Source organism: Megalops cyprinoides, chromosome 15, assembly GCF_013368585.1.
Source record: "Megalops cyprinoides isolate fMegCyp1 chromosome 15, fMegCyp1.pri, whole genome shotgun sequence".
Taxonomy (NCBI): domain Eukaryota; kingdom Metazoa; phylum Chordata; class Actinopteri; order Elopiformes; family Megalopidae; genus Megalops; species Megalops cyprinoides.
Window position 1 is genome coordinate 20428825 of NC_050597.1, and position 24907 is coordinate 20453731.

Here is a 24907-nt window from a genome sequence, read left to right on the forward strand (position 1 = left end):
GTGTAGAAAAGTTAGGTTACGAGTTTGCGCCACAATTGGATGAAAAATGCTTAAGGTACATAAGAGGCATATTTGATAAAACAACCATCATATGGTAGTTTATACAATCATCGAGTGCAGTTGACAAATACATAACCCTGCACATCTAAATACATCAGACACATTTATAATAAGATGAATCTGTCTTCATTTTATTCAGTTGTTCAATTAAATCATACATGATACTGAAGTTGATAGCGAGTTGAAGGTAATGAGGTCAGCATTGTTGTAAGTGATTCATACCACAGTGACAGCACAGAACCTAACCTATATGCCTTAGTGAAGTCAGCTGTACAGAGTGAAAACATTTCGCCTTGCACGTTTTGTTTACGTACTTGGAAACTTTATGAGCACCTTTTAGCTGCTATGAATAAATGATTATCATTCCTGCCCAACACAGTTCACATCAGGCAGCTCTGCAATATTGGCCTGCTTCTGACTGAGGTATGAGGCTAGGCCTCAGGCATACACAAGTTCCAGGACAGGGTGTGGGTGTCTGGGAAAAACAGATGTTTTTTGCTACAAAATCAAGTTTATACTCTGTGAAGTTTCATGAGCTTGCTGGATATGTTTCTTTACAGTCTGTCATGTGTCTTTCGATCACTGGAATATGTTTTGCGCTCTCTGATTATTTGTGTTTTCAAACAATTCTTATCTGAAAATCCACAGGATTCCTACTCTTTTACAACAGATCCCCTTTAAAATGGCTGTCTGTAGAAAAGAAGGATTTTTAAACCTCCTCTAGGTTTATTATTCACTCTTGTAATGCTCTGTAGACCTTATCGAGGCAGTGAAGAATGCATGAATTAGCGTCTGCTTGTTGGCAACTATTTAGACTCCATGATACCTCCTTTCCACTCTGCTGGTCTCAGATCAGTTACCATGTGATCTGAAGCATAGTAACTATGCTGCTGGAGGTCAGAGTCTGGCATAAGATCAGTGTGATGGTAGCACACACACAAACACACACTTGAATGCACACAAAACACAGCAACATACAAATGTGATAATATATACTGTACATATAAATGCACAGTTAAGCACACCTGCTAACATCCTGTCCCTTATACTATAACCCTGCTACTCACACACACACACACACACACACACACACACACACACACACACACACACACACACAAACATTCACACAAATATACCCATGCATGCACACACACACATACGCAGAGGCACGCAAACATGCACGCACAAATCGTCTTTGGTAAACAACCTGCTCTTAGGGCTGGAGTTTTTCCCCTCTCTGTCATTGGTTTAAGAGGGTGCATGAATTTGTCAAACTGGTGCTCCGTTTATCTGGCAGTCAAAAAGCCTAATGGCTCTCTCTGTAATTTTATTTATTTATATACCAGTCTTTTCAGCAGATGTCTGGCGTTATTGTTTTCTGCTGGCCTGTCAGCCAGAATGAAAGTTAAACTGCTCTTGGCGCATTTGATGGCCTCCACTTTTGTGTCTGGATTTATTTATTTATTTGTTTATTCTGGCGAGGACGTTGCTGCCTGTTGGTCCTAAGTGGACCTCCTGCCGCGCCAGGTTGAATCCAGGACGGTCAATGTTGCGGAACCGTCTTCAGCCATTAGGGGGCTCATTTTCTCATCTAGACATCCGCTCTCACACGCCCCACCTCCTCTCCACAAATTAAGCAAGGCCTTCTCCCTGCATTTTACTCTGTATCGAACCCCTTCACCTCTCTTCTTTCTGCTTAACTCTTACTACTGCACATCCGTTACTACTGCAATTCCACCATCTTCTCTACCTGTGCTCAGACCTCTCCTTTAGCTTTGCTGTCTCCTGCCATTACTTTGCTTCCTCCATGCAGCCCAGTGCTGAGTCTTTGCACCCCAAAACTCATGCAAGACATTATATACTGTATGTATACGTATGGGCAGTGCTGGAATTTCGGTGTGGGGCGAGGCACTCTTTGGCTAAGAGATAAACAGCCAAGATACAACTGAGACAGAGAAAGGGGATGAGACAGAGAGGGTGAGAGGCAGAGTGGAAAAGCTGAAAGAAGAGAGGTGGAGATTGAGAAAATACAGATAGATGAAAAAGAGTGGAAGACCGATAGTGAGAGGGGGAAAGGGGTACATACTGTATGTATGAGACGCTTGTGTCCTCTTTGAGATCAGTGTTAGGGAACACACTTAAAGAGGCTTCATTTAAGGTTAAGATAGAGGGATAAAGGGGAGAAAAAGGAGGATTAAGGGAAGAGGACACAGAAGAGAATGGAGAGGATGACTTAAATCTGCACCTCACTATGGAATATGTGTTTCATCGTGTATATCCCAAACTGTTCTTCATCTACTGCTATAGCCAGACTTCTGTTTCCATCAACCCAGACTTTTTTTTGGTAATTTTTTTTTTGTGGCTCTGAGGGCGAATGGAGACAGACCGTTGACAAACTCCACTTAGAGGCTGCAGGCTTCAGCTCATTCCTCTCAATGCAGCACATTGCGTTCCCGCTTCTACAAGACACAACTGAAGCGTGTTCTGCAGCTCTCTTGCTTACTGGTGCCCACCACGTCTCTCTCTATCGCAAGGGTCATTTTGGCAGCGTCCCACCTTTCTCTCTCTCCCTCTCCCTCTCTCTCTGTGTCTCCTTCTCCCTTTCCCCTCTCTCCTGGAAATAATGGTTTACACGGTTCAGTGGTGTCTGCAAACAGACCATCCATCACCACTGCGCAGTTCATGGTTTCCAGCCAGTTGCGGTGCTGTGCATCGCGGCGGATTTTTGCGTCCGCTCACGGGAGTGTGGAAATTCACCTGCGCACACGGATGCTCACCCAAGAGAGCTTCAGCAGGCTCTCTCTCTCTCCCTCCTTTCACATATTCCTTCCTTCCCCACCTTGCTCTCTCTCATTCTCTCTACACCCCACTCTCCTCTTTATGTCTGTCTCTCCCCATCTTTCACAGTTATGGTACTTACAGAAAATGCCGGGCCACTCTCTCCCTGCCCCTCCTGTTTCATTGTCTCTGTGTCTGCCTCTGTCCCTCCGCCTGCAATTTTAAAAACAGACAGTATGTGTGCAGCTATTACAAACACCTGGTAATCATAATGGCCATAAAACAAATTAGTCCCAAATTCTACTATGGTTGCCATTGTCATTATTATTATGTTAATGCTTTTCTACACGATTGTGTATTATTAACTTTTGTCTATGATTTTTTTTATAATTATTACTTGTGAATACCTTGGAATGAATGTCCCCTGAAATTGTTTCTTATCAATAGCTATTTGTGTTTTTGAAGTATACCTAATGTTTTACAATTATAATATCCGGCTAAACAAATGTACATGCATACGTACAGAGGCATACACACAAATGGGATATGTAGTGATGAATAAGTATTGCAGGAAGAAGATTAGGAAAAAACGTAAAATAGTCCTTTAAAGCTGTATCTGAATTGTGTGTGTTCAGGTTATTGTTGGGTGGTACAAAATTAAATGTACTTTTATGTGTCATAAAGTTGACATTGGTTAATAGAGTTATGACACCTGTGTGATAAAACACCACATTGTATGTCATAACTCAGGTAAACTGTGTGTCATAACCTTGGCTTGACAACTGCAAAAATTTCTTATAACTGTTTTTGACATCTTGTGACACATGTCATGACGCATTATGCAGTGCTTATTCCATGGTCATGAAGGCATTTCATAATGCCTTCATGACAGTTTATACGTAATGGCAGTTTATACGTAATGTCAAACATAGTGTTACTGTAAATATCTGTAGGGCTCTCCGTGTTATGTAGGGATTGTTGCTGCTGGACAGTATGTTCATGCGAAGTCCCATTCTTTTTTTAGTCTTTGTCTTGCTTTTTGTCGTTCAGCCCCTCTCGGTCTTCCTCTGGCTGTTGGTGTTCCGTGCCCGTCTCCCCTGCCAGGTCCCCTCTGTTCGGCGTGCGGTGGATGAGTCCAGTCATTGACTGGTTCATGGGCGAGCTCTCTCTCCCCTCCTCTCTGTAAAAGTTAATTGAAAGTGTCTGGCAGAGTCAGGGAGGCGCAAGGTGAGTGTGACTGTGGCTGCCCAGATGAGCTGACAGGTGACAGTGGGGCGAGCTGATGTTTTATAACGGGGGGAGCAGCAGCAGAAGCAGCAGCAGCAGTAGCGGGAGCGCCGCCGTTGCGCCCCGCGGGCCCGCCGTGCCCGCAGGCACGCGCCGCCATCTGTCTCCGGGCAATTAACACAAACAGCGGTGCGGCTCCCTGCCGCGGACGCGCCCGGCTCCGCGCACGCCGCCGCCTCTCCGCGGATGGCTTCGTATTGTGTTTCGGTGACATCACGGAGTCTGCATTAGTCAGCACCTCTCTTTATGCTTCTCAGCATTTTACTTTTAATTTCCTCATTCTTCCCTCTGTCCTCATCCTCCCGTACTTACTCCACAAGTATAATGGAAACTGTTTTGCCTTTCTTTTAGAGATGCAAGTACCTGTCAGCGGCACAAACACATGGCTCGTGTGTGTGTGTGTGTGTGTGTGTGTGTGTGTATGTGTTTCTGCATATGTCTGTGTGTGTATATGCAAGTTTTTGTGTGAGTGTGCAAGAGTGTTAGTGTGTGTGTGTGTGTGTGTGTGTGTGTGTGCGGATGTGTGTCTGTCTGTCTGTCTATGTTTGTGTGTGGGGTGATGGTGGCGTTGTTGTAGGGTAGATCAGTGTATTGCAGCTGCTTATCTGGTCCAGGTGTGTGACAGCTGATACCTGCCAGAGCCACAGAGAGCAGCTAACCTGGAAATTGATGTTTCACCTCAGCAACCAGCTCTCTGCTCCATTGCAAAAAGTCTCTGTGAGCCTGAGGCAGCTTACTGGTGTGTGTCTGTGTGTGTGTGTGTGTGTGTGTGTGTGAGAGAGAGAGAATGAGTGTGTGTGTGCGCGTGTGTGAGAGTGTGTGTGTGTGTGTGTGTGTGTGTGTGTGTGTGTGTGTGTGTGTGTGTGTGTGTGAGTGTGTGTGCATGCCTGTCTGGGAGAATACATGCGTGCAAGCATGTGTGTTTGTGCGTGTGTTGCAAGGAGTTAAAGAAGGCGCATACAGTTTTGAAATATATATAAGTGAGTGTGCAGGGAAGAATTTTGGAAAGGTTTGTGTTTCTGTAAGTTATAATAGGAGCTCGCTGTGTAATGACACCATCACTTTTTAGTGCCGTGTATTCTATGAGGAAAGGTTACTGTGTCCTTCGGCTGAAAGCTGACATTTGTTCTCATAAAGGGCAGCACACAGTTGCCAGAGAGGATTAATTGACAAGACAGGTGCTTACACTTAGATTTCTCTTTTCAGAGCTCTGCCCAAACCCTCCATCTTTCTCGCAATTCCTTTTGTTACCTGTTTCTACCTCCATTTGTCCTGTGTGTGCACCTTCCCCCCTTCTATCTCTTTCTCTCCCTCTCTCACTCTCCCTGCTTTGTCTCAGGTCAGTAGTGACATTAACTGTCACGCAGGTTAAGTCTGCATTATACAGAGAGATACCTTCACAGTTCACCCGTATCTGAAAATCAGGTCTTTTCAGCATTTAGCTCTGTGCGTGTGTGTGTGTGTGTGTGTGTGTGTGTGTCTGCCAGGATTTGGAGACACAGAAGTTCTTTCTCTTATCTTGCTCAGTAGAATGCCTCTGATGTGTCACGTGTTTCACATGAAACGGGCATCGTTCTTAAACAGAGGCTTCCCTGTCTCATGTCTCTGCCGCGGTAGTTTGTCTCCTGCCCTCACAGGCTGGTGTGCAGCATGTTATACAAGCTGGGCCCATGAAAGCTGTGAGGATGTAAATGCTGCATGATTGGTGCCACCTCTGCTCCCCAGTAACCCACCGCCCTCACCCCTCCGATCTGCAGCAATGCGTCGCTTGATTGTATCTCCTCTGATGTCACTTGTCACCCCACCCAAAGACAATACCAAACTTTGTGACTGAATCTTTTCAAGGTAGGCACGATGTGCCATACCCCCAACTCCCAACACACATGCAAATTTCACTCCTTTGCATGCCTTACATATTCAGCTGTACTTAGAATTAATATTGTTTAAATTATTGCTTTGAAAACACTGTTTTTGTTCTTCCTGCTATTACAGCAGTATTGAACTGAATTGAATCAAACCTGGTCTCTATCTCTTTGTATTGATCATGTTTAAAAGATCGTTTTGATTTTAGGAGTTCCTGACAATCTGATCTGTGCATCCAACTGTCTGTTTACAGATCCATTTGTTTCAGTGTCTATTTCCCATTTTATTTCAATCTGTTGATCTGTGTACCCATATCCGTATTTCTCTGTGTATTCCCTATACTCAAGTGTACAAAACGGATGAAAGTGCACTTGACTATAATCTGTCCACTGAGGATAAGAGGAGCTTTGGCCGTGAGTGTATTTGAGTGTTTGTGTGTGTGTGTGTGTGTGTGTGTGTGTGTGTGTGTGTGTGTGTGTGTGTGTGTGTGTGTGAGTGAGTGTATGCGCGTCCATGCGTGTGTGTGAGCTTGTTGTGTGTGTTAGTGCATGTGTTGATTGATCTGTTGGCCCAGCTGTCAGACACAAGCTTGTATCTCTTCCAGTGCTCCCTCTATCTCCAGATTGACTCAGAAGGTCAATTGCCAATTTGCTTCAGCCAACATCTTTATCAAAACCAATATTAATTTTTGCTAATTAGGACCCACAGCTAATGAGCGTTACAGATAATTAGTTCATTTATAATCCATAAAACAAGTGTGGCTTGTTAGCAGGCTGCAACACAACCTCTGACACACACAAACACACTCACACACACACACACACACACACACAGACACACACAGACACACACACACACACACACACACACACACACACACAAGATGTGCAGACAGGAATAGAGTCAGACTGAAACCGACTTGGACACAAGCACATTCTTGTGGCCATCACACAGCTTTTTCTGCTTTCACAAGGAACATGTACGGTGTTCTACAAGTGCCCTTACAGAGGGCTATCTTCACATAGACTGTTCAGACTGGTTTCTTTCCTCTCCCTCACTGTCTGTCTCTGCATTGCAGTTGTTTGGACAGAAAGGGAGAACTGGTATGCTGTGTTATTTGCAGCTGTGTTAGAGGCAGATTGGTAGTTGTCCCTGTACTGAGGCAATCCCAACCTGCCCCTGTTGTGTCCCACTCTGCACCCCCCCCCCACCACCATATCCCATTGTATATGAATCCCTTTCCCTCTCTTTTTCTTCCTCTCTCTTTCTCTCTCCACTCCTCTCCCCCGTTTCTCTCAGTGTCATTGGTCACTGTGACCTTCCCGTATGCCTGTGTGAGAACAGTTTAGTGATAACCAGACCTTGGGGAGATGGGGGGAAGACGGACTGGAACAGTTTGGAGAAAGGAGGAGGGGCAGGAATGGTGAGCGAGGAGGGGATGTAAGCGGGCAGAAAGATACAAATGAAACTGGGTAGACCATAGAGCACCGGAGACAGAGGGAGAAAAAGGAAGAATGAAGGAAAGACTGGCAGAGGAAGAGGAGAGGAGGGACAGAGAGAAATCTGCAGCAGATGGACGAATGAGCTGCCTGAGAAAATAGCCATTTTTGAAAAGGGACGTAGAGAGTGAGGTCTGTGGGACAGATGAACTCCAGCTGTCTGTGCAGGGCTTCTGAGTGTGTCACCCCTTACAGGCCTGTGCCAGGCCCGAGCAGTGCCTTGCTGGACTGTGCTGAGCTGAACTGAGTTAGGCTGCGCTACTCTGAACCTGTGCTCTCTTGATCAGTGATGTAGTGAGGGCCTCGGCCAAAGTGGGCTGCCAGCCCAGAAGGGAGGATGTCTGCGGAGGGTGTTCGGTTTCTCACAAACGATGGTCAGTGCTCTCAGAAAAATAAAAAATATAAATATATAAATGTATATATAAAATATATGTTTATATAAAATAAGATATATATATATAAGACATGTAAGACATATAAGACATATAAGACATGTAACACATACACAAACACACACATATATAAATATAATGTTAAAGTATTTCAAGCTTAATTTGCATGCATGTCTTCAAGATGGATGTGTGATGGATGTGACTGAGCAGACACTGAAATGAGCAAGCTCCTGTCCCCTCAGCGGTCAGGGCAGAGACAGCACCGCTGTCACACTCTGACGACAGCAGGGAGACTGACGGCCGTCCGCCGCCCCAAAGCGGCGGCTGTCAGACACGCTGCGTCCCTGGTCCTCAGCGTGTCCACCCGGCGGCGGCAGAAAACAAAATGTACTTAACTAACAGAGGGGAAAAACCAAGAGAAGCGGCCTGACGGGAGTTTGCCGGTGCTAGGCGTGAAAAAAAGGGCTGTGCTATTATCTGCAGCTTGATTTAGTTCCCGGCAAAATAATGGCGAGGTCATAACCACGGCGTGACGGTGAAGTTTGTTGGAGGGGAGAGAGGCGCTCTTAGGCACCTTGGGCTCTGATGGAAATGTCGAAAAGTAGACGGGAGACGAGGCGACATGCTTTGTCTCAGTGACAGGGCCCCCCGTTCGGATGTCACTCACGGCCGGCTCAAAGAACAGAGGATCCTCTCAGGTTCATTTATTTGTGTATTTTATTTTATTTCTCTTTTTTTTCGCAAGGATACAAAGGTGAAAACAAGCTTTTGGAGTGGTTTTGTCGGGCGAGAATCTGTTTCTGGACAGTTTACAGACTGTGCGGTCTGCGAGATTGTTTAAAATAGACTCCTGCCTGGTGTCTGTATTTGCTGTTTGACAGTCTATTGGGTGCTGCTTGTGCCTTTACTCCTTGTTTGTTTTGGGGGGGCTAGAGTCTGGAGGCTGCCTGCCATTAGTGCCCAGCTGCCCTGTCACCGTTCAGGGGGGTGTTTGGGTAACAACAGACACCTTGCAGTGTCACTCCTCTGACCCCTGCCACCTGCTCCCATGCCCACCCCTTTCCACACCCGCCACATTGCCTACCTTGCTGGCTTCTGCCCTCTTCTGGGGAATGCTGACTTAGCCATAGAATTACCCAACTGATCAACACATGTAACTGATTTGCATAAAGTTATTCTTAAATGTGTGTCCTGCTCAAAGCCCCTGTTGTACCAGCGGCCTCTGTTGCAACATTGGTTACATTTCAGCTTGCACAGAGGTGCTGGTTCCACTCTGTACAGTTGAACTTTGGTCTGTTTTGGACTTTGGACTTTGGACTGCAGCACCCCATACTCTAAAACAAAATCTTTGCTCAGACCCTGTGACCAGTGCCTTCTGCCCTTTCATTTCTCTAGATACGTTTTACTACAGTGACAGTCGAATGGCAATACAAATGCCATAACCCAAAAAGTGTACAAGTTTTGCTTTTCCTTTATATTGTACAAGCTGGCTGTATTGCACCCTACTTCGATTACCTCTACCAATGGAAGTAGAGGCTGTGTGATCACCTCTGTGTGTGTGGCTTTTGTCTGTCTGTGAACAGGAAATCTGAAGCTACGTGCAGATATTGTTGACAATCTGTGAAATAAGTGCCAATAGAGCAAGGCAGAAATGATTTTATTTCGCAGATGCTGTGTTAACTGCAATGGATTGTGGAAGTATAGCTCTTTTAAAGACTCTCAGTAGTAGATCTACTTATCTGAAATAAAGGAGGAAAATAATAGAAATTTACTTTGCCCCGACACTTATAACCAACACGGAACGACCTTCAGGCGGTTTGTGTGTGTGTGTGTGTGTGTGTGTATGTGTGTGTGTATGTGTGTGAGGGAAATGGGTGAGAGAGAGGCAGAGGGTGTGTGTCTCCCATCCGTAACAGATTTAGCCATAAATCTGCTGGATTAATATACACTCTCTCAAGGACTATCATGGTGTGTGTTGTTGAAACACAGGAGTCACTTAGAGCTGGACTGATCCCAACATCCGTCTTCAGATCACTCGCCACCGACATTATTAATGTGGCACTCGCTGGGGGAGGGAGAGGCGGTGAGGCAGGCAGAAAGACGGGGAGGGAGAGGGAGGAAGAGAGAGGAGGAGGACAGCGACAGAGAGAGGAGGTGAAGAGTCTTGGCTGTGGTGGTTGCTTCGGCCGCTGTCCATTCAGCACTCTCCCAGGGCGCCTCAGCCGCAGGACCACGGACAGCGCCGGCTCCTCGAACAGGCATGGCAGCATCTGCAGCTTACATTAAATAACATTGCATTTATAACATGGCATTTATCCAGAGCAACTTACATAGGTTGCAATTTTTTACGTTATCCATTTATACAGCTGGATATTTACTGAGGCAATTCTGGTTTAAGTACCTTACCCAAGGGTACAACAGCAGTGCCCCAGTGGGGAATCAAACTGGCAACCTTTCAGTTACAATTCCTGCACCACTATGCTACACTGCCACCCCTTGTCACTCTTCACTGCATTCTTTTGTCTCATCAGTGGGCCTCACAAAGGTGCAGTTCCCTTAGCGCAGCTATTGTGTGCCCTAGCCGCCGCCATGCTAACCGGCGGAGTATGGCCTTTGTTCTTTCAGTCAACTTGTGTTTGATTTTCTGATGATGTGGGGATAGTAAACAGCTTTTTGTCCATCTTCTGGTGGTTGCGTTTCTTGCCCAGTCACCACTCTGCATGGTGGCCAGGTCTGCTGCCCTGCTTCCCTGTCACAGGTAGTTAGATGAATGATGAGGGAGGGGTGAAGGAGCTGAAGAGAGAGATGATGTAAAAGAGAGAGAGAGGTTAGAGAGGGAGGGGGAAAGGGAAAGAGAGAATGATGTAAAAAGCCACGGGGGAGGGGTCGGGGTGGGGTGACTGAGAGATAGCTGATGACAATATAAAGAACATTAGAGATGGAACCTGAGAGCAGATCTAACACCATGTGATGGATACTGAAACAAAGAAAAGAGTGAAGGACTAGACTAGACTGGCCATCACCGCTGTTCTGACACAGCGCAGCAGAGAGAGAAATGAACAGTCACAAGACAGAGATGGAGAGCTCTTCCAGAAAAGCTAAGACAGATAAACCTGAACATTCAGAGTGGTAAAAATTAAACTTCAGTCCACAGTGAGAATTTAATTACTCCCTGTTAATGAAGTAAAAATACAGTTGCTCTTCATGGCTGTTAATTGCATCAATTATGCAGCCTGCCTCTCGGCTTTCCTCTAAATCTGCTTGCCTGGTGTGAACCTGGCTCTCTGAGCCTAGAAGGCAGGAGCTGGGGTAGAGCCAGTATACATGTGCACAGTGTTCATGGCCTGCTTAGGCGTACAGTCCTGTGTGCACAAAAGTGTAAAAAGGATGATGCCAGACAGATTACACACTTTGCATGTATCATATCAGTCCGTGTGTGTACGCATAGGTACATATGCACACACACTTGAAGTGCCATACATTTGATAAGGGCTATGGGACGTGTGGCCAGCACTCTGCTAAGTTCCCTGGGGACTTGCTTTACTGCCTGTCTGAATGGGAGGTTTCCTCCCTGTCCAAATGAACTGTCTGGATTTTTATACCCACGGTCTCGCAAAGTGCAGAATGCGCAGCTGTTTATATGTAAATCACCTTGTACACACAGATATAAGGGGATTTCTATTCCAAATGTGTAGCCAGCACGGTTCGCTTCTCCGTCTGTCTAACGATGCAACTTTCCTGATATGAGCAGTTCCGCACCGCCACAAGGTTTGAATGCACGAGTGGAAGGAGTGGGTTTCATTTTCGCAAATTTCATAAACATCTCCTCTGGAAAGCAATTCTGTAGGTCAGACCAGTCAGCTGTGGGATTAGACAAATTGGCTGAAATGAGCCATCTGAAGCCACATACTGAAATCTACAATATACATCTCAGTGGAGGTAAAGCTATCACCCATGCATTGATGTGTTAAAGATCACACAGCAAATTGTGTATTGAGCTCTGGCTGAAGCCTGGTAAAGATGTTAGCACCATTTTTTTTTTTTATCTCTGATTAGCCTAATTAGTTTTCCCTAAAATGGACCAATCGGTAAGGGGTGATATTTCAAATCTAATTTGGCAACACTCGTTGATCGCTACTAAATAATGTAGCATATTCATTATGCCTACATGTGTGAGAAACAGCTCAACTCCCTGGTAATGACATGTGGCCAATTATCAGTAGATATGATTAACTGTATTGCTGTATCAACGACACTATGTTAACATGCAATTGATATATCTCTCAGAGCAAAGCATCGATCATTGTCACCCACATAGTTTCTAATCTCCACTCCAGTAGCTTTAGAGCTGTGTTTTGGAGGAATACTTTGCCTACCACTCTCCCTCTGTTAAGTGTTTTACAACATATGTGTCGGTTCATGTGTGATTTAAGAAAGAAATGTTGAATAATGTGGATTTAAAAGTGATAATAATAAATGTGAACCCTGCAAAGAGAGCAAAAATTATATGTAATGTGTCTTTTGCTTAATGTAACATTGCTTAATGTTAAATATTTGATAAACATTCATTTAAAAAAATGAATGCATAGGAATGCTGAAACAAAACGGCAATGATCAAACCTGTCTCAGTTCCTGCATGGTTAGTACTGACCTCATACATCTTTTCAGAAACAGTAACATAATCACCAGTCCAGTGAATCATCAACCCCTGGATTAGATGACATCAGCCCACTGTTTTACACAGCTCAGGCCAGGCTATCAAGTATTTATAAATGCCACCTCCAGCTCAGAGCGTACAGTGTCACCTGATGTCCACTCAGAGGCCATTTTTTGGCTCAGGTGCAACCGCCTCGCCCAGCCCAGCCCAGCCCAGCCCAACCCTGCTCTCATTCTTCTCTGTTCCTCATCCCGCTGGGGGGGGGCAGCGTGTGAGCAGCGTCCCTGACGTTGGCCCTAAATCTCCCCTGACCTCGGCGGTTGGGGGCGCAGGTGCCAACAGCATCAATAAAGCGGAGGGCTTTTCCCGGGGAGACCTCCTGGCCCAGCTGGTGTGCCGGTCGGCCAGCCCGCCGTCCCCGGCAACTGGGCAGAGACAGTATTGATCCGCCATGCGATTGATGTCGGCTCTGGTCTGATTTAACACCCTCGCCGCGTCGCTTGAAAACAGAGTGTGGAAAAAGTGGAGCAGACGCCAACTGGGGTTCCTGTTCCTTTTTCCTTCTTCTTTTTTTCTGGTTGTTAAGTACGCTCGTTTGGGTTTGTTCATATCTAATTTCTGCTCTTTTTGAATTGATAAAGCTCAATTTAACTTAACATTTTTAGTAGTGTATGTATCTTATCCTTGTCCCAGTACTGCTCTCCCTTTTTCTCCGTACTGCCGCAGCTCTCATTTTCTCCTCTTTTCTCCTCTCTCTCTCTCTCTCTCTGTCTCTCTCTCTCTCTGTATCCTCTCTCTCCTTTCTCCCTTTCCCATTTTTTCCCTTCTCTCTTTCTCATTAATTCAATTTAATTCAGTTCAGTAGTTCTTTATTGGCAGGGCAGTCCAAAACAGTGTTGCTGTGTACAGGATGAAATGTAACTACAAATAAGTACAAATATGTAGTACAGTATAAATCGCAGGTACCCATATGCATATGCTATATCTATATATAGAAGAAGAACAAGAGAGATGATGAGAAAATAAAAACGTTAAATAATATAATGAGAGGACATTTGTACTATTAACATAGTTTAACATATTTAAAACTATTAAACTATTTATAATTATTCATACCTCTCATTCCTTCTTTACAAACGATTCTAATTGTGTCCCTCAGGCTGGGACCTATGGATACATATTGGGCTACTAGTGAGAGGCCCCCCTGCAATCACTAGAGTGGTATTTGCATGTCACCTGCCTCAGTTTTGACAGTGATCAGGTATTCCACAAAGCTGTAATTTTTTGTATCTCTGACATCACTCCATTTTGTTTTGCATGTAGTGTTTGTATCCCAAGGATCCAGATAAGTCTGAGAGCTTTTGATAATTTGGTTCAGTGGAGATGTTCATACAATGGTTTCCTGAAGTGGACGGGTGCCGTTGTTGGTCTGCTCAGTGAGCTTCTGGACCAGCACCAGCTAGATGAGAGGACTTCCTCTCTGGGTTCAGCTCCTGGTATTGCAGGGCTTTGCCCTGGCGTGAATTTGGATCAATGTGTTTCACATGAATATGGAATTGCAGTGCTCTTTTCTGTGTACCTTTTCTGTCCAGTTTTTTTAAGGAATTCATCTTTCTCATGCCCTCTTCACTGGCATTGTCTCCTCCCCTCCTCCCCTCCATCTACATGATTAAATCTGCACATATCCTGGGAGCGATGTAAAATGTGTCCTTTTCTAGACAGAGGTGCGCTACTGTATTTTGGAACATTTTGATCGGACCCCTTCTTTAAACTTTGTTCTAATTTTTCCATTAACTGAATTGTTTACAGATACTGTGTATTGCTTTAAGTGTTTGGTTTGGTTAAGTTAAGAGGCTGTTCTGACTGTCAAGGGCTTTTTGCTGTTCTCCTGTTCTGCTTCCTGCTACTACAGCTGAAGCCTGGACACTCAGTGACAGTTGACATCGACACTGAAAGAACATTGCATCTTCTTAGGAAAAGTTGCAGCATGCTTGTGTGTTGGTCTGTCCCCCATCCACCCTTTCGCATTTTGCCTTTCCCTTTCCCACCTCACCCAGTCTCTTGGCCCTGGCCTACCCCACGATGCACTTCCCCATGCTGCTTTGCGAAACTCATAGCCGAACCCCCCCCCGATGTCCCTGTCCTGTCCCATCCAGCTCTGCATCTGTCTTCCCCAGCACTGTCTCTCCACACCGCGCCTCACACACACATTCCCAAGGAGGAGGACTTTTGGGTGACTGCAGTCAGTTGGAAGGAGACAGATTACACCCCACAACACATTGCTCTTTTCAGGAGCGCAGGGGGTGTGGAGTTAAAGCGGGGGGGTTCTAGCCTTTTAATGTGCGCTGTATCATTCATAACTGTAATACCAGTGTCACTGTGTGCTAAATGGCATCGTTTGTCAGAAAAGGGCTGGTTGCCTCACTGCTACAGATAAGCCCTAGCAGTCAGCTCTGCTCTGCACTGCACCCACAAGAGCACACAATCTCTGCTTTGTCTCTGTCCCTCAAACACACACATGCACACACACACGCACACACACACACACACACACACAGCAACCCACACACTCCCTATGTGCAGCTTATCCCAACAAGATTTCACAATTTCTTGTCACTTTTTTGTGTATTTCACTCCTTCCCTCTCGTCTCACACCCCCCCCACGCCCCCAACTCTGACAAATAAAATTTATACCTGTCTCTTCACCCTATTTTTATGCTTTCGGAAAAACAATTGCAAATAAATAATATTTACCATGGGGCTTTGGTATGGCGACAGTGTGCTGATTTTTATTATTAAACTTTAATTTTTTTTCACATTACTGCCCACATACAGTATCAATGTAATGCCTTCAGATGGACTGAGCGAGAGGATGTGGGTTAAAAACAGTTTTTATTAATGAGTGGGTACTAAAATGCCTAATTTGCATCGTATTCAACCAAATTATAACTCACATTGAAAGCAGCTGAATTTGCATAAATCTCATTAGAAACAGCAAGAGGGGTTCATAAATCGTCTTATTAATTAGTCATTTTTCTCTCTTTTATGGGAAAATGTAGTATATTAATAAAATGAAAGGGGTGTGTGATTGTGCAGCGTAATTGGTCTTTGTGCTCAGTGGTTTGGCTGGAAGTGACAAGAGCTGATATAGTGAGAAGTGGCGCTTCACCTCTGCTGTCTAATCATGTACCTGTCGGAGTCAGGTGTGTGTGTGTGTGTGTGTGTGTGTGTGTGTGTGTGTGTGTGTGTGTGTGTGCGTGTGTGTGTGTGTGTGTGTGTGTGTGTGTTTGTATGTGTGTGTGTATGTGTTGTGTGTGTGTTTGTGTTTTCTTAGTATTGTGATCACCCTCTGTGTCCCTCTATAGAATCTGATGCCCCTTAACGCGCCCCAACATGCCCCTTCTCCTTTGCTGCCATGGGCATTTCTTATGTCCCTTACACCCATTGGCTCTGCTGCCTCTGAACTGCATACGGTATTTTCATCTGGGTTTGATTAGCCAGTCTGTCTCTGCGCTCCATTTTTCGACTGTGATGAATGAAGCTTGCAAACCACTGCAGCTGCAATTAAGCACACACTGTTCTGCACACAGGGATGTCTCGGACCCGTGTGTGTGTGTGTCTTTGGGTATGTACGTGTGTGTGTGTGTGTGAGAGAGAGAGTGAGAGAGAGAGACTTTGAGAGCTTTGTGGATGAGAGTAAGACATGTCTAGATCCTGTATAGCCATGGGACTGACAGGGCACAAGCAGTACCTACTAAGCTGTCATACAGCCTGTTTCTTTTCCATTCTATCTACTCCTACTTCTATGAGTGGAATGTGAAATTGGTGTACACCTAAAGATGGAAATGAACTGAGATAAATCCATCAGCTAAATAAATAGGAAAGGTGAAAACCTCTAAAGTTTATTCATCCATTTATTTGTATGTATTTGCTTATCAGACAGATCATTATTTTACCCTATGGTAAGTTTACACTTTTCATGTCCTTGGTGGTCATGTTTACTGAGGTTCTTACTTGAGGATCTTGGATGTAAATGCTGTATCACACCTGAGACTGAAACCTATGCCTAGAGTGCTATCATCAGTAAACCGCATGCTGTCCCACTGAACCTCTTCCTGCATGCACAGGGGCAAAGCCAGGATTTCTGTGTATGTAAGTTTCAAAAATGATGTCCAGTTTGTCACTGATTTAGACCTAAAACACAGTTGGTTTGCCTTTCTCTCTTCAAAAAAATCTTCATTTGAAGATTTCACAATATTCAGTCTTCAGTGTCTGTACAGAATATGTATCTGTCTAAATATGTTTTTTTTTCTCTGCATCTGTAAATCAATCACTTTTATTAAGTTGATACTTGTGTCCACTAAAACATGCTTTAAAATGTAAAGTTTAAATTTGACATCCTCATAATTACTCTTTGCAGGAAGCTCTGGTGCTGTGACGTGTGGCTGACAGAGCTCATAAGGTTTCTAAAAGTAGACCTTTATATAACTTCATTTTAATGATGATTCAGCATTCGGAGGAGGCTAACCATTGTTACAGCAGGTGGCGTTGAATGCCTGATCTGCCAACAGCAGCACACCTGTCAGTTTGCAGCTTGGTAGGGGGTGCCAAGCTGGTGGGGGAAGTTACAGACAGCAAAAGTGCAGCACACCAACACTTAGTCGTGTGCTAATTAGTTGCTTGCAGAGACGGCGCCCCCTGTAGCGAGCGTGTGTCAGTGCACCCTGCTGGGCTCTACGTCAGGGTATTCGCCATAAGAAGGCTTGGAAACTTTCAGTCAGAACCTATACAAGTCTACCAATACTAATATTGCCCCACAAATATAAAGAGTAGCCAGAAATGTTGAGGGGACTGCAGTCCGCCGAGACAGCTTTGAATGTAACTTTCACAGGTGTCCTTATAAAGAGCTTTGGCAGTTTAAGGCTGAAGAGAGGGTGCTCCCTGAGGTGTGAGTGAGTTCAGCGAATAGGGTTATGTGTCTCTGGTTCTCTGGCATCAGGTTCCCTCTCAGGCTTCCTCTCAGCCTTCAGCTCTTCCCTCAACATCCACGAGTGACTGGTTTTAACTGGTTTTTAAAAAAAACATGCTTGTTTTCTGTTGTATTTAACAGTTTATTGTGTCAACTTGCTGAGTGTGACCTGCCCCTGTCCCCCTCCTTTCCAGGTTCCTCTGTGACGCAGCTGAGGGCCCTGGATCCTGACGAGGAGCCCCTGGTGTACGGGGTAGTCGGGGAGGAGGCCCAAAGATACTTTGCTGTGGAGAGCACCACGGGAGTGGTGTGGCTTAAACAGCCTCTGGACCGGGAGGTGAGAGAGGGAGGGAAGGAGGGAAAGAGAGGGGAGAAAGGAAGCAATAGAGAGGGAGAGGGAGGGAAATGACGGAAGATGGAGTGTGATAGAGTGATGAAGAGGAAGAGTGGGACAAGTAGGGGGAGGGGGAAAGCAGAGGAGAGAGTGGTAAGGAGAGACAGAGAGGGAAACATAACAGCTAAGCCTTCAGCACGTCATGACATAGTATTGAAACGTTGATGTTTTTACCACCTGGTGTCAAGTGACATGTGCTTTCCTTTTTTCTCTTCCAGTCCAAGTCAGAGATGCAGGTGGAGTTCTCAGTCAGTGACAGCCAGGGGGTAGGTGCTGCGCCCCAGCCTGAGGTGTCTTCTCTCACTGACAAATGCGCATATTCACACACTCACACTCTCACACTGTCACACAGTCACACGCCGACTCTCTTCTCACACACTGACACACTGAGTCACAGCTGATATTTCCAAAGTGAGGAAACCCTGCAAAAATTTCCAATGCCATATTGCCACAGCAATGACATAATAGCAGGGATTCACCTCAGCTGTTAAAGAGGACGCATTGGGGAGCAAGTCATGTAGAGTCATATGAAAACAGCCAGCAACACAGCAGCAATGTACCCTATTCTGTCGTAATGCAATTATTGATTTCCTAACAGATGTTTAACGTGCACCAAAATCTCCCGGGTCCTTCAGTGGTGTAGATCTTTATTCCGCACAGTGATAACCTTGTTTTTCGGTGCATTTCCAGGTGGTCAAAGACACAGTGAATGTCCAAATCGGAGACGTCAATGACAATGCCCCCACCTTCCACAACCAGCCCTACACTGTGCGAATTCCGGAGGTACTGTGCAACCCGCCGCAGATGCATGCTGTGCTACAGCAACAGCCCGTGAGCAATAAACAGGGGAGGCAGAGAAGTTTCAGTTTCACTAATTACCCAACACCTGCTTTTGATTCGATATTTCTTTTTCCTGATTAATTAGCCAGTTTTAGTGAGGATGACGCAGCATCAGCTGAGTTCTGTTTATTTCATTGTGTGTCTAAAGGGATCAGCTTTGTGTGCTTGAGGTTGAATCATTCTAATTATAAGATGAAGATTGGGTTGGAGAAAATTATTTTGATTACAGCGAGTAGCTAATAGATTGGTTTTAACTTCAGTTCAATTGTTTATAGATCAGCTTATTTATATAACCTTATAAAGCATGTTTTGTTGATACATTTGTTAGCATTGAGGTTTTGGGTGACTACCTTCTGCTTGAGTCTCTTGATTTTCAATTGAAAATGAACTTGTAAGTTATTTCGTGGCTTTTTGTGAAGGAAGAGATGGAGAGGTGAGGGAAAAAACCAAAAAAGATGGTGAGGAGAGGGGTAGGGGTTGAGACTAGGAAACTCATAAAAGCTAGGCTTTGGTGGAAGAAATACAAGTATGCCTTAAATACTCCAAAGAAGGAACCAAACTCCTTTCATGCTGTTTCGCCCATTGTTGCTGCATTCTTGTACAGTTCTGATCTATTTATGCCTTCTCTTTTGAAGCACTTTTTATTGCGGGGTTCTCGAGTGGCTATTTAGTTCTGCAGCCAATCCCTTTTTATATTCTAATACTGTATGTGGCAGAAATGAAAGCACCCAGCAGGGGCACTTCTCTCTGCTGCGCTCACAGTGCAGGGGGCGCAGCACTGGGGCTTTTGTGGCGGTCACCCTGGGTCACAATCCATCTGCACAGGGCTAGGGGGTGCAGGTGCAAGCAGATTTTGGGATGGGGGGGGGGGGGGGGGGGGGGGGGGTGAGTTCAATAGCAATTGGTTACAGCTTCCTGAAGAGAAATCGTATGAAATTGTATTGGAGAGCTCTGAGACACATATGTACACTTTTGTCAGTGTGTGTCCTCTCCTCGCGCCCACCCCCCCATTTCACCGTAGGTGCTGTTGGGAGCAGTGGTCAGAGCATTTAGCTCTGAGCTATGCCTTAGAGAGATCATGCCATTGTACCTTTGAGTATAGAAGTAATTCCCATTGTTGATAGTTGGTTTAGCAGATAGCAAGTTGTACTAAAAAGCTGTGTATTAGACAATGTTTCTCTCTACACATATATTGAACATGCCGTCATTAAAACAATCAGTTTTGAAATTATTATAAACCTCACATACCCTCACATATTGTTAAATCAGCCTGTCACATTTACCTATAAATATTAACCTCCTTCTGAACTGCATCCCTTAGGCTTCTGTCTTTCCTCCCCTTTTAACCATTCTCTCCCTCTTTCCCTCTTTCCCCCTTTTTCCTCTGTTCTCTCCCTATCCTCTCCTTACCTCTTTCCTCCTTCCTCTGTCCTTTTTCCTCTTGCCTCTTTCTGATTCACTCTTTAGTCTAATCCTTGATATGAAGTAATTGGCACAGTTGAGAGAAGACTTCAAACAGGGCTGCATTCTCAGACAAATATACTGTAAATCTTAGTGTGTTTATAACAGAAAGGATACTTCCCACTCCCGCCTTTACAAAATCTTCAAAGGCCACCAACATTTTTTTATGATTTTTTTTTTTACATTCAATCCAGCAAACTGAGTAAATAAATATGAAAAAGGAAATGTTTCACTTGAGCTGTTTAAGTTGCATTGGGGGGCAGGTTCTTCTTTCGGCTTGTGAGGAAACAGGAGACTACAGGTAAACACTCCAGCTAGAACATATTAATGCATCAAACCTTGTTTCATATTGATATTTTTTACAATGTATCGACACATCGCAGATTATGCTGTAATGATCCCACTTGCCAGCCAATGTAACAAGGAAAAGCAACATGGAATCAATGCAGTGTCGCGAATCAAACCATGCTGCAGCAGGATTACCTTACTTTGTTACCATTACTGCAGATAACAGTAGCAGTTGGTGAGCGTGACAACTTAAATGGATTAAACTGTTTTAAATGACTTAAACTAGAATGATTTCATTTGAAAGAACACAAAGGCAGATTCATCATCAGAGCAATCATGTATAAAGCAATCAGCTCTCAACTTAAATTGACCTGCTTGGTAGTCATGCTTTACAGTAAAAAAAGGTTCAGGTACAGGATGTTGATCAATTAAAGGCAAGTTGTCTGTCTTCCCTTTTTGAAGCTGAAATCCTCCCCCAGGTAGATAATCAAACCATGTTTATTTTCCCTAACCCCACAACTGTTTATACTATATTTGGAGTGTAATGAATAGAAAAAATGATTGAATCTTGTACTGAGTAGCTTCATGCTAACACTGCACAGGCACAGAGGTAAACTTGTCTGCACATGCACACTCAGATGTGTACTGACAAAGTAAAGTCAGAGGAATAGCAGAACTGAAAGTTGCACCCTACTGTGTTAAAAAATCTTTAGCATCACATTTCCAGCTCTCTCGCGAGTCCATCTCCTCGTCTCTACCCTAACTTTTTGTCCCCGCATTTTTATGGCCTCATTACCTGTTCGACCTTAAGTAACCTCTCCCAGCTAAAACATACTGCACCACCACTCCATCAACCTGTCACTCACAGGACATGCCACGGTAACTGTCCAATCACAGGTTACGATGTGATCAGCACTATAAGAATGTGTTCCGAAACGCCCTCAGTGAGGCTGCCGTGATTGAATGGCCAGACGGGGGTGAGGATGGGGGGGGGGGGGGGTTTACACAGGCAGCGGGTAAGAGAGAGAAAGAGTGAGTTATAAGGAGTGAGATGGCAGAAAGGGTAAAGTTAAAAGATGGAAGCAGACTGAAGTGCATTTCTGAGTGTAGTGTGTTCATTGGCTCCTCAGGGTGGGAGGGACGTGTCTCTTTAATTGCTGGTTTAATTTGCGACACTGTAAAGGCACTGGAGGAGTTAGACATCCGTGTTATAGGGTAGCAGGTGGACTGCCAGCATTGTCTCTGTCAGTTGTAATGAGGGCCATAAATTTATAGCGCATGGCGAGAGTAATGAGAGAGAAGGAGCTGAAACGTGTCCATTGTTGTTTTAAAATCGGTGACAGAGACAGACTAGCTGATCAATGTGAAAAGGGCTCACCGGAAACATGGCTTGTCAATAATGTGTCAGATTTCCTTTTTAGAATGAGTGAGCCTGAGACAATCCACACAGTCTCCCCGGGGTGTGTTAGTAGGAGTATGTGTATGTGTGAGGGAAAGAGAGGGTAGGCAGGGGACACCTTGTATAGTTGTGTGTATGTGTGTGTCTGTCTGTCTGTGTATGTATATGTGCGTGTTTTGGGGCATGGATTATGGAGGTGGGGGAGTCAGTGGGTGATCAGAATGGTCAATAAATGGGGACAGTTTCATCCACTTTGTCACTAAACCCCCCACCACCCCAACCCCCCTCCCATCCCCCCTTTGACCCCCCTCACACTTCCCCCCTGCAGAGTACCAGGCTGGGTGTCAGTGACATGGACACAGCCATGAAATGCCACTGCTAATGACTTTTGTGAGTGCACTCTGTACTCACTGAACCCCGCTGGTTTCCAGACACTCCCCCTGATCACAGCCATGTTCAGTAGCTTTCCCTCTCACTCTCTCACATCTTTGACTGCTCCTTCAATTTCTGTTTAATCTTTCTGTTTTTCTTCCACTATCCGTCACAAGTTCATCAGTAGCCATTTGATGTTCATTGATATTCATGTTCACAGTACCCTCGTTCAATCATCTGTTTAAAACTTCATTTTTTAACATAGGTTATCTACAGTGTAACTGATTGACTCTGGAGTATTGATGATCTGTGGTCCAGTTTTTATTCAGCTGAAATACACAGGTGCATTGTGTGCTAGTGTGGCCTATTTCCTTTTGATCGCAATGCTTCAGGAACAAGCATGGGCTCTACTTCACCCAGTATGAGCTCATTCCCACCAATTGCAAATTCACCATCCAAATCCATCTGCTTCTTAGCCTCCAGTGTCATACCCTCCCCTTTTGGATGTACAGGGTTCAGGCCACCCCGCCTGTACCCTGTGGGGGGTGGAGGACCTGTAACTGTTGCTTCCTGACTTTGATGTCTCAGCAGCCTCTGCCAGGCCCAGAGGGAACCACACGTGCACCACAACACTGTCATGTGGTCTGTTTCTGTTATCTGCTTTGTTATATACAGCTTCAGTTTATCAGAGAGGATGAGAACAGTGGATCCATTTTGTCTGAGCTTGCGCACACACACACACACACACACTCTCTCTCTCTCTCTCTCTCTCTCACACACACACATACACACACACACACACACACACACACACACACACACACACACACACACACACACAAACACTCTCTCTCTCTCACACACACACACACACACACACAAACATGCAAATCACAATATATTTGTTTCAGATTTACCTCATATTCCATTGTGAATTTGAGGTGTTTTTTTTTCTCCAGCCCTCACCTACCTTTTTAGTTTGTGTGGGTAACAAAGAATATTTGGTGGACTGTTGTGACAGTGAGTTTGTGTCCAGCAGTGCTTTTCGGCACCCAGGATCCTGCTGGGTGGCTTGGTAGGGTTATAGCTGGTTCACATTAGGTCCACTTCTCTTATGCATGAGGTCTACTGGAGGGGGCGGCGGCACTGGAGTCCAGGAGTTCAGCAGGTGAAGTGAATTGGTGAGAACACCGGTGTCCGGGTACTCTATAATGATGCTTTCACTGGCTCCCTGGCTGGAGAATTTGGTTCTCACAACTGAACTTTGTAAGTCACATTGAGTGGTGTTTAGTTCATCATGAGATTTAAAATTGACATTATCTGACAGTAAAGACTAGAAATCAGGGTGCATTGAAACGGGGGAGAAACATACTGCCATATCTGGACTTTTTCAGTAAAGATAGCCCACGAGGATACAGACAATTCAAGTGGCACATCTAACCTCTAAGCTTTATCCTTAAGTTCCTTACATTATACAGGATTACGCTGATATCATTTTGCATAATATTTTTTGCAAAGTGCATCATGAACTGAAACCCTTACTGAAGCAGCTACGGACAAAGCACCATGGTGGTTAGGCTGAAAGCATCCCTACCCTCAGTCTTGTACCCTACTCTGAGTCTTTATTGTGTCAGTATTTGAATATGCCACACTGGCTTCTTTATATTTCACCCATAATGTGGTGTGAAAATACAGTACTCACTGGTTTTTTGTTTGTTTGTTCGTTTGTGGCACCAAAAAAGTGCAGCTGCCATCCCCAATGCTATGACCGTCCAGTGCGCTGACCTCCCGTTTTATTAAAGGTCCATTCTGGAAATGGAATGGGACTCAAACCCCGGGAATGAGTGAACCGCGAGCCCCGGATTAGCCGGGTAACTGCGCGGGATTGGTATTTGATTTATTTCTTTATTTTCCCGCCTCCGTGGGGGAAATTGAATCCCCCTCGTCGTGCAAACCGAGAGGAGCGTGGTAGAGAAAGACTCTGACTGCCCGAGAGAAAGAGGATTCCGGGCAACACTAAACCTTACAGCTGCGGCGAGAGGGATTGAAAGGGTGGTGTGGGGGGGGGGGGGGGGAGATAGAGGGAGAGAGAGGGAGGGGACAGAAGAGGCAGGGAGAGATTGTGCAGAAAAAGGAGAGAAAAATGCTCTGTGCAGGGGCCTTTTTATTGGTTGTTTACCTGCCTTGCTTTGTCACTGTTTATGTATTCAGTATGTGTATGTATCATCTGTGCCTGTTCATCTATACATGTGTACTCATTATGCACATATCCTTATAGCAATATGTCCAGTTTGACATCAGAAAGGTATCTAATCCAATAATACCACAGACTATGTTTGATGCTCTTTGCTGCTTTGCTTTTGACATGTACCTTAAAGAAATGTACTGGTTTATGTATATTCATATTTATGTCTGTACTATGCAAATCTGTGTAGGCTTGTTAATGGCACTGTTTAAACACAAACATATGCGAATCAGCTTTGAGTTCACAAAAGCATGCCCTTTGATGCAACTTGTATTTACTCTTCATGCAGTTAATTAACTATGTTCATCTACAGGATATACATTTCCCAAAATTAAAAGCAGTTGTATCTTGAAAACACTGCACCGATAACCATAAACTGTAATTTCTCTAGGGAGACATA

The 24907-nt window shown here is 44.8% G+C and overlaps 1 protein-coding gene across 1 annotated transcript in view; it reads left to right on the plus strand.

Moving 5' to 3' along the window:
* Positions 1-24907, plus strand: part of cdh23 (cadherin-related 23) — a 178099-nt gene that overhangs the window by 26147 nt on the left and 127045 nt on the right. Inside the window, exons 4-6 of the mRNA XM_036546518.1 lie at positions 17703-17845; positions 18121-18168; positions 18593-18685. Of these exons, the coding sequence (XP_036402411.1) occupies positions 17703-17845; positions 18121-18168; positions 18593-18685 (284 nt within the window). The remainder of the gene's footprint in view (positions 1-17702; positions 17846-18120; positions 18169-18592; positions 18686-24907) is intronic.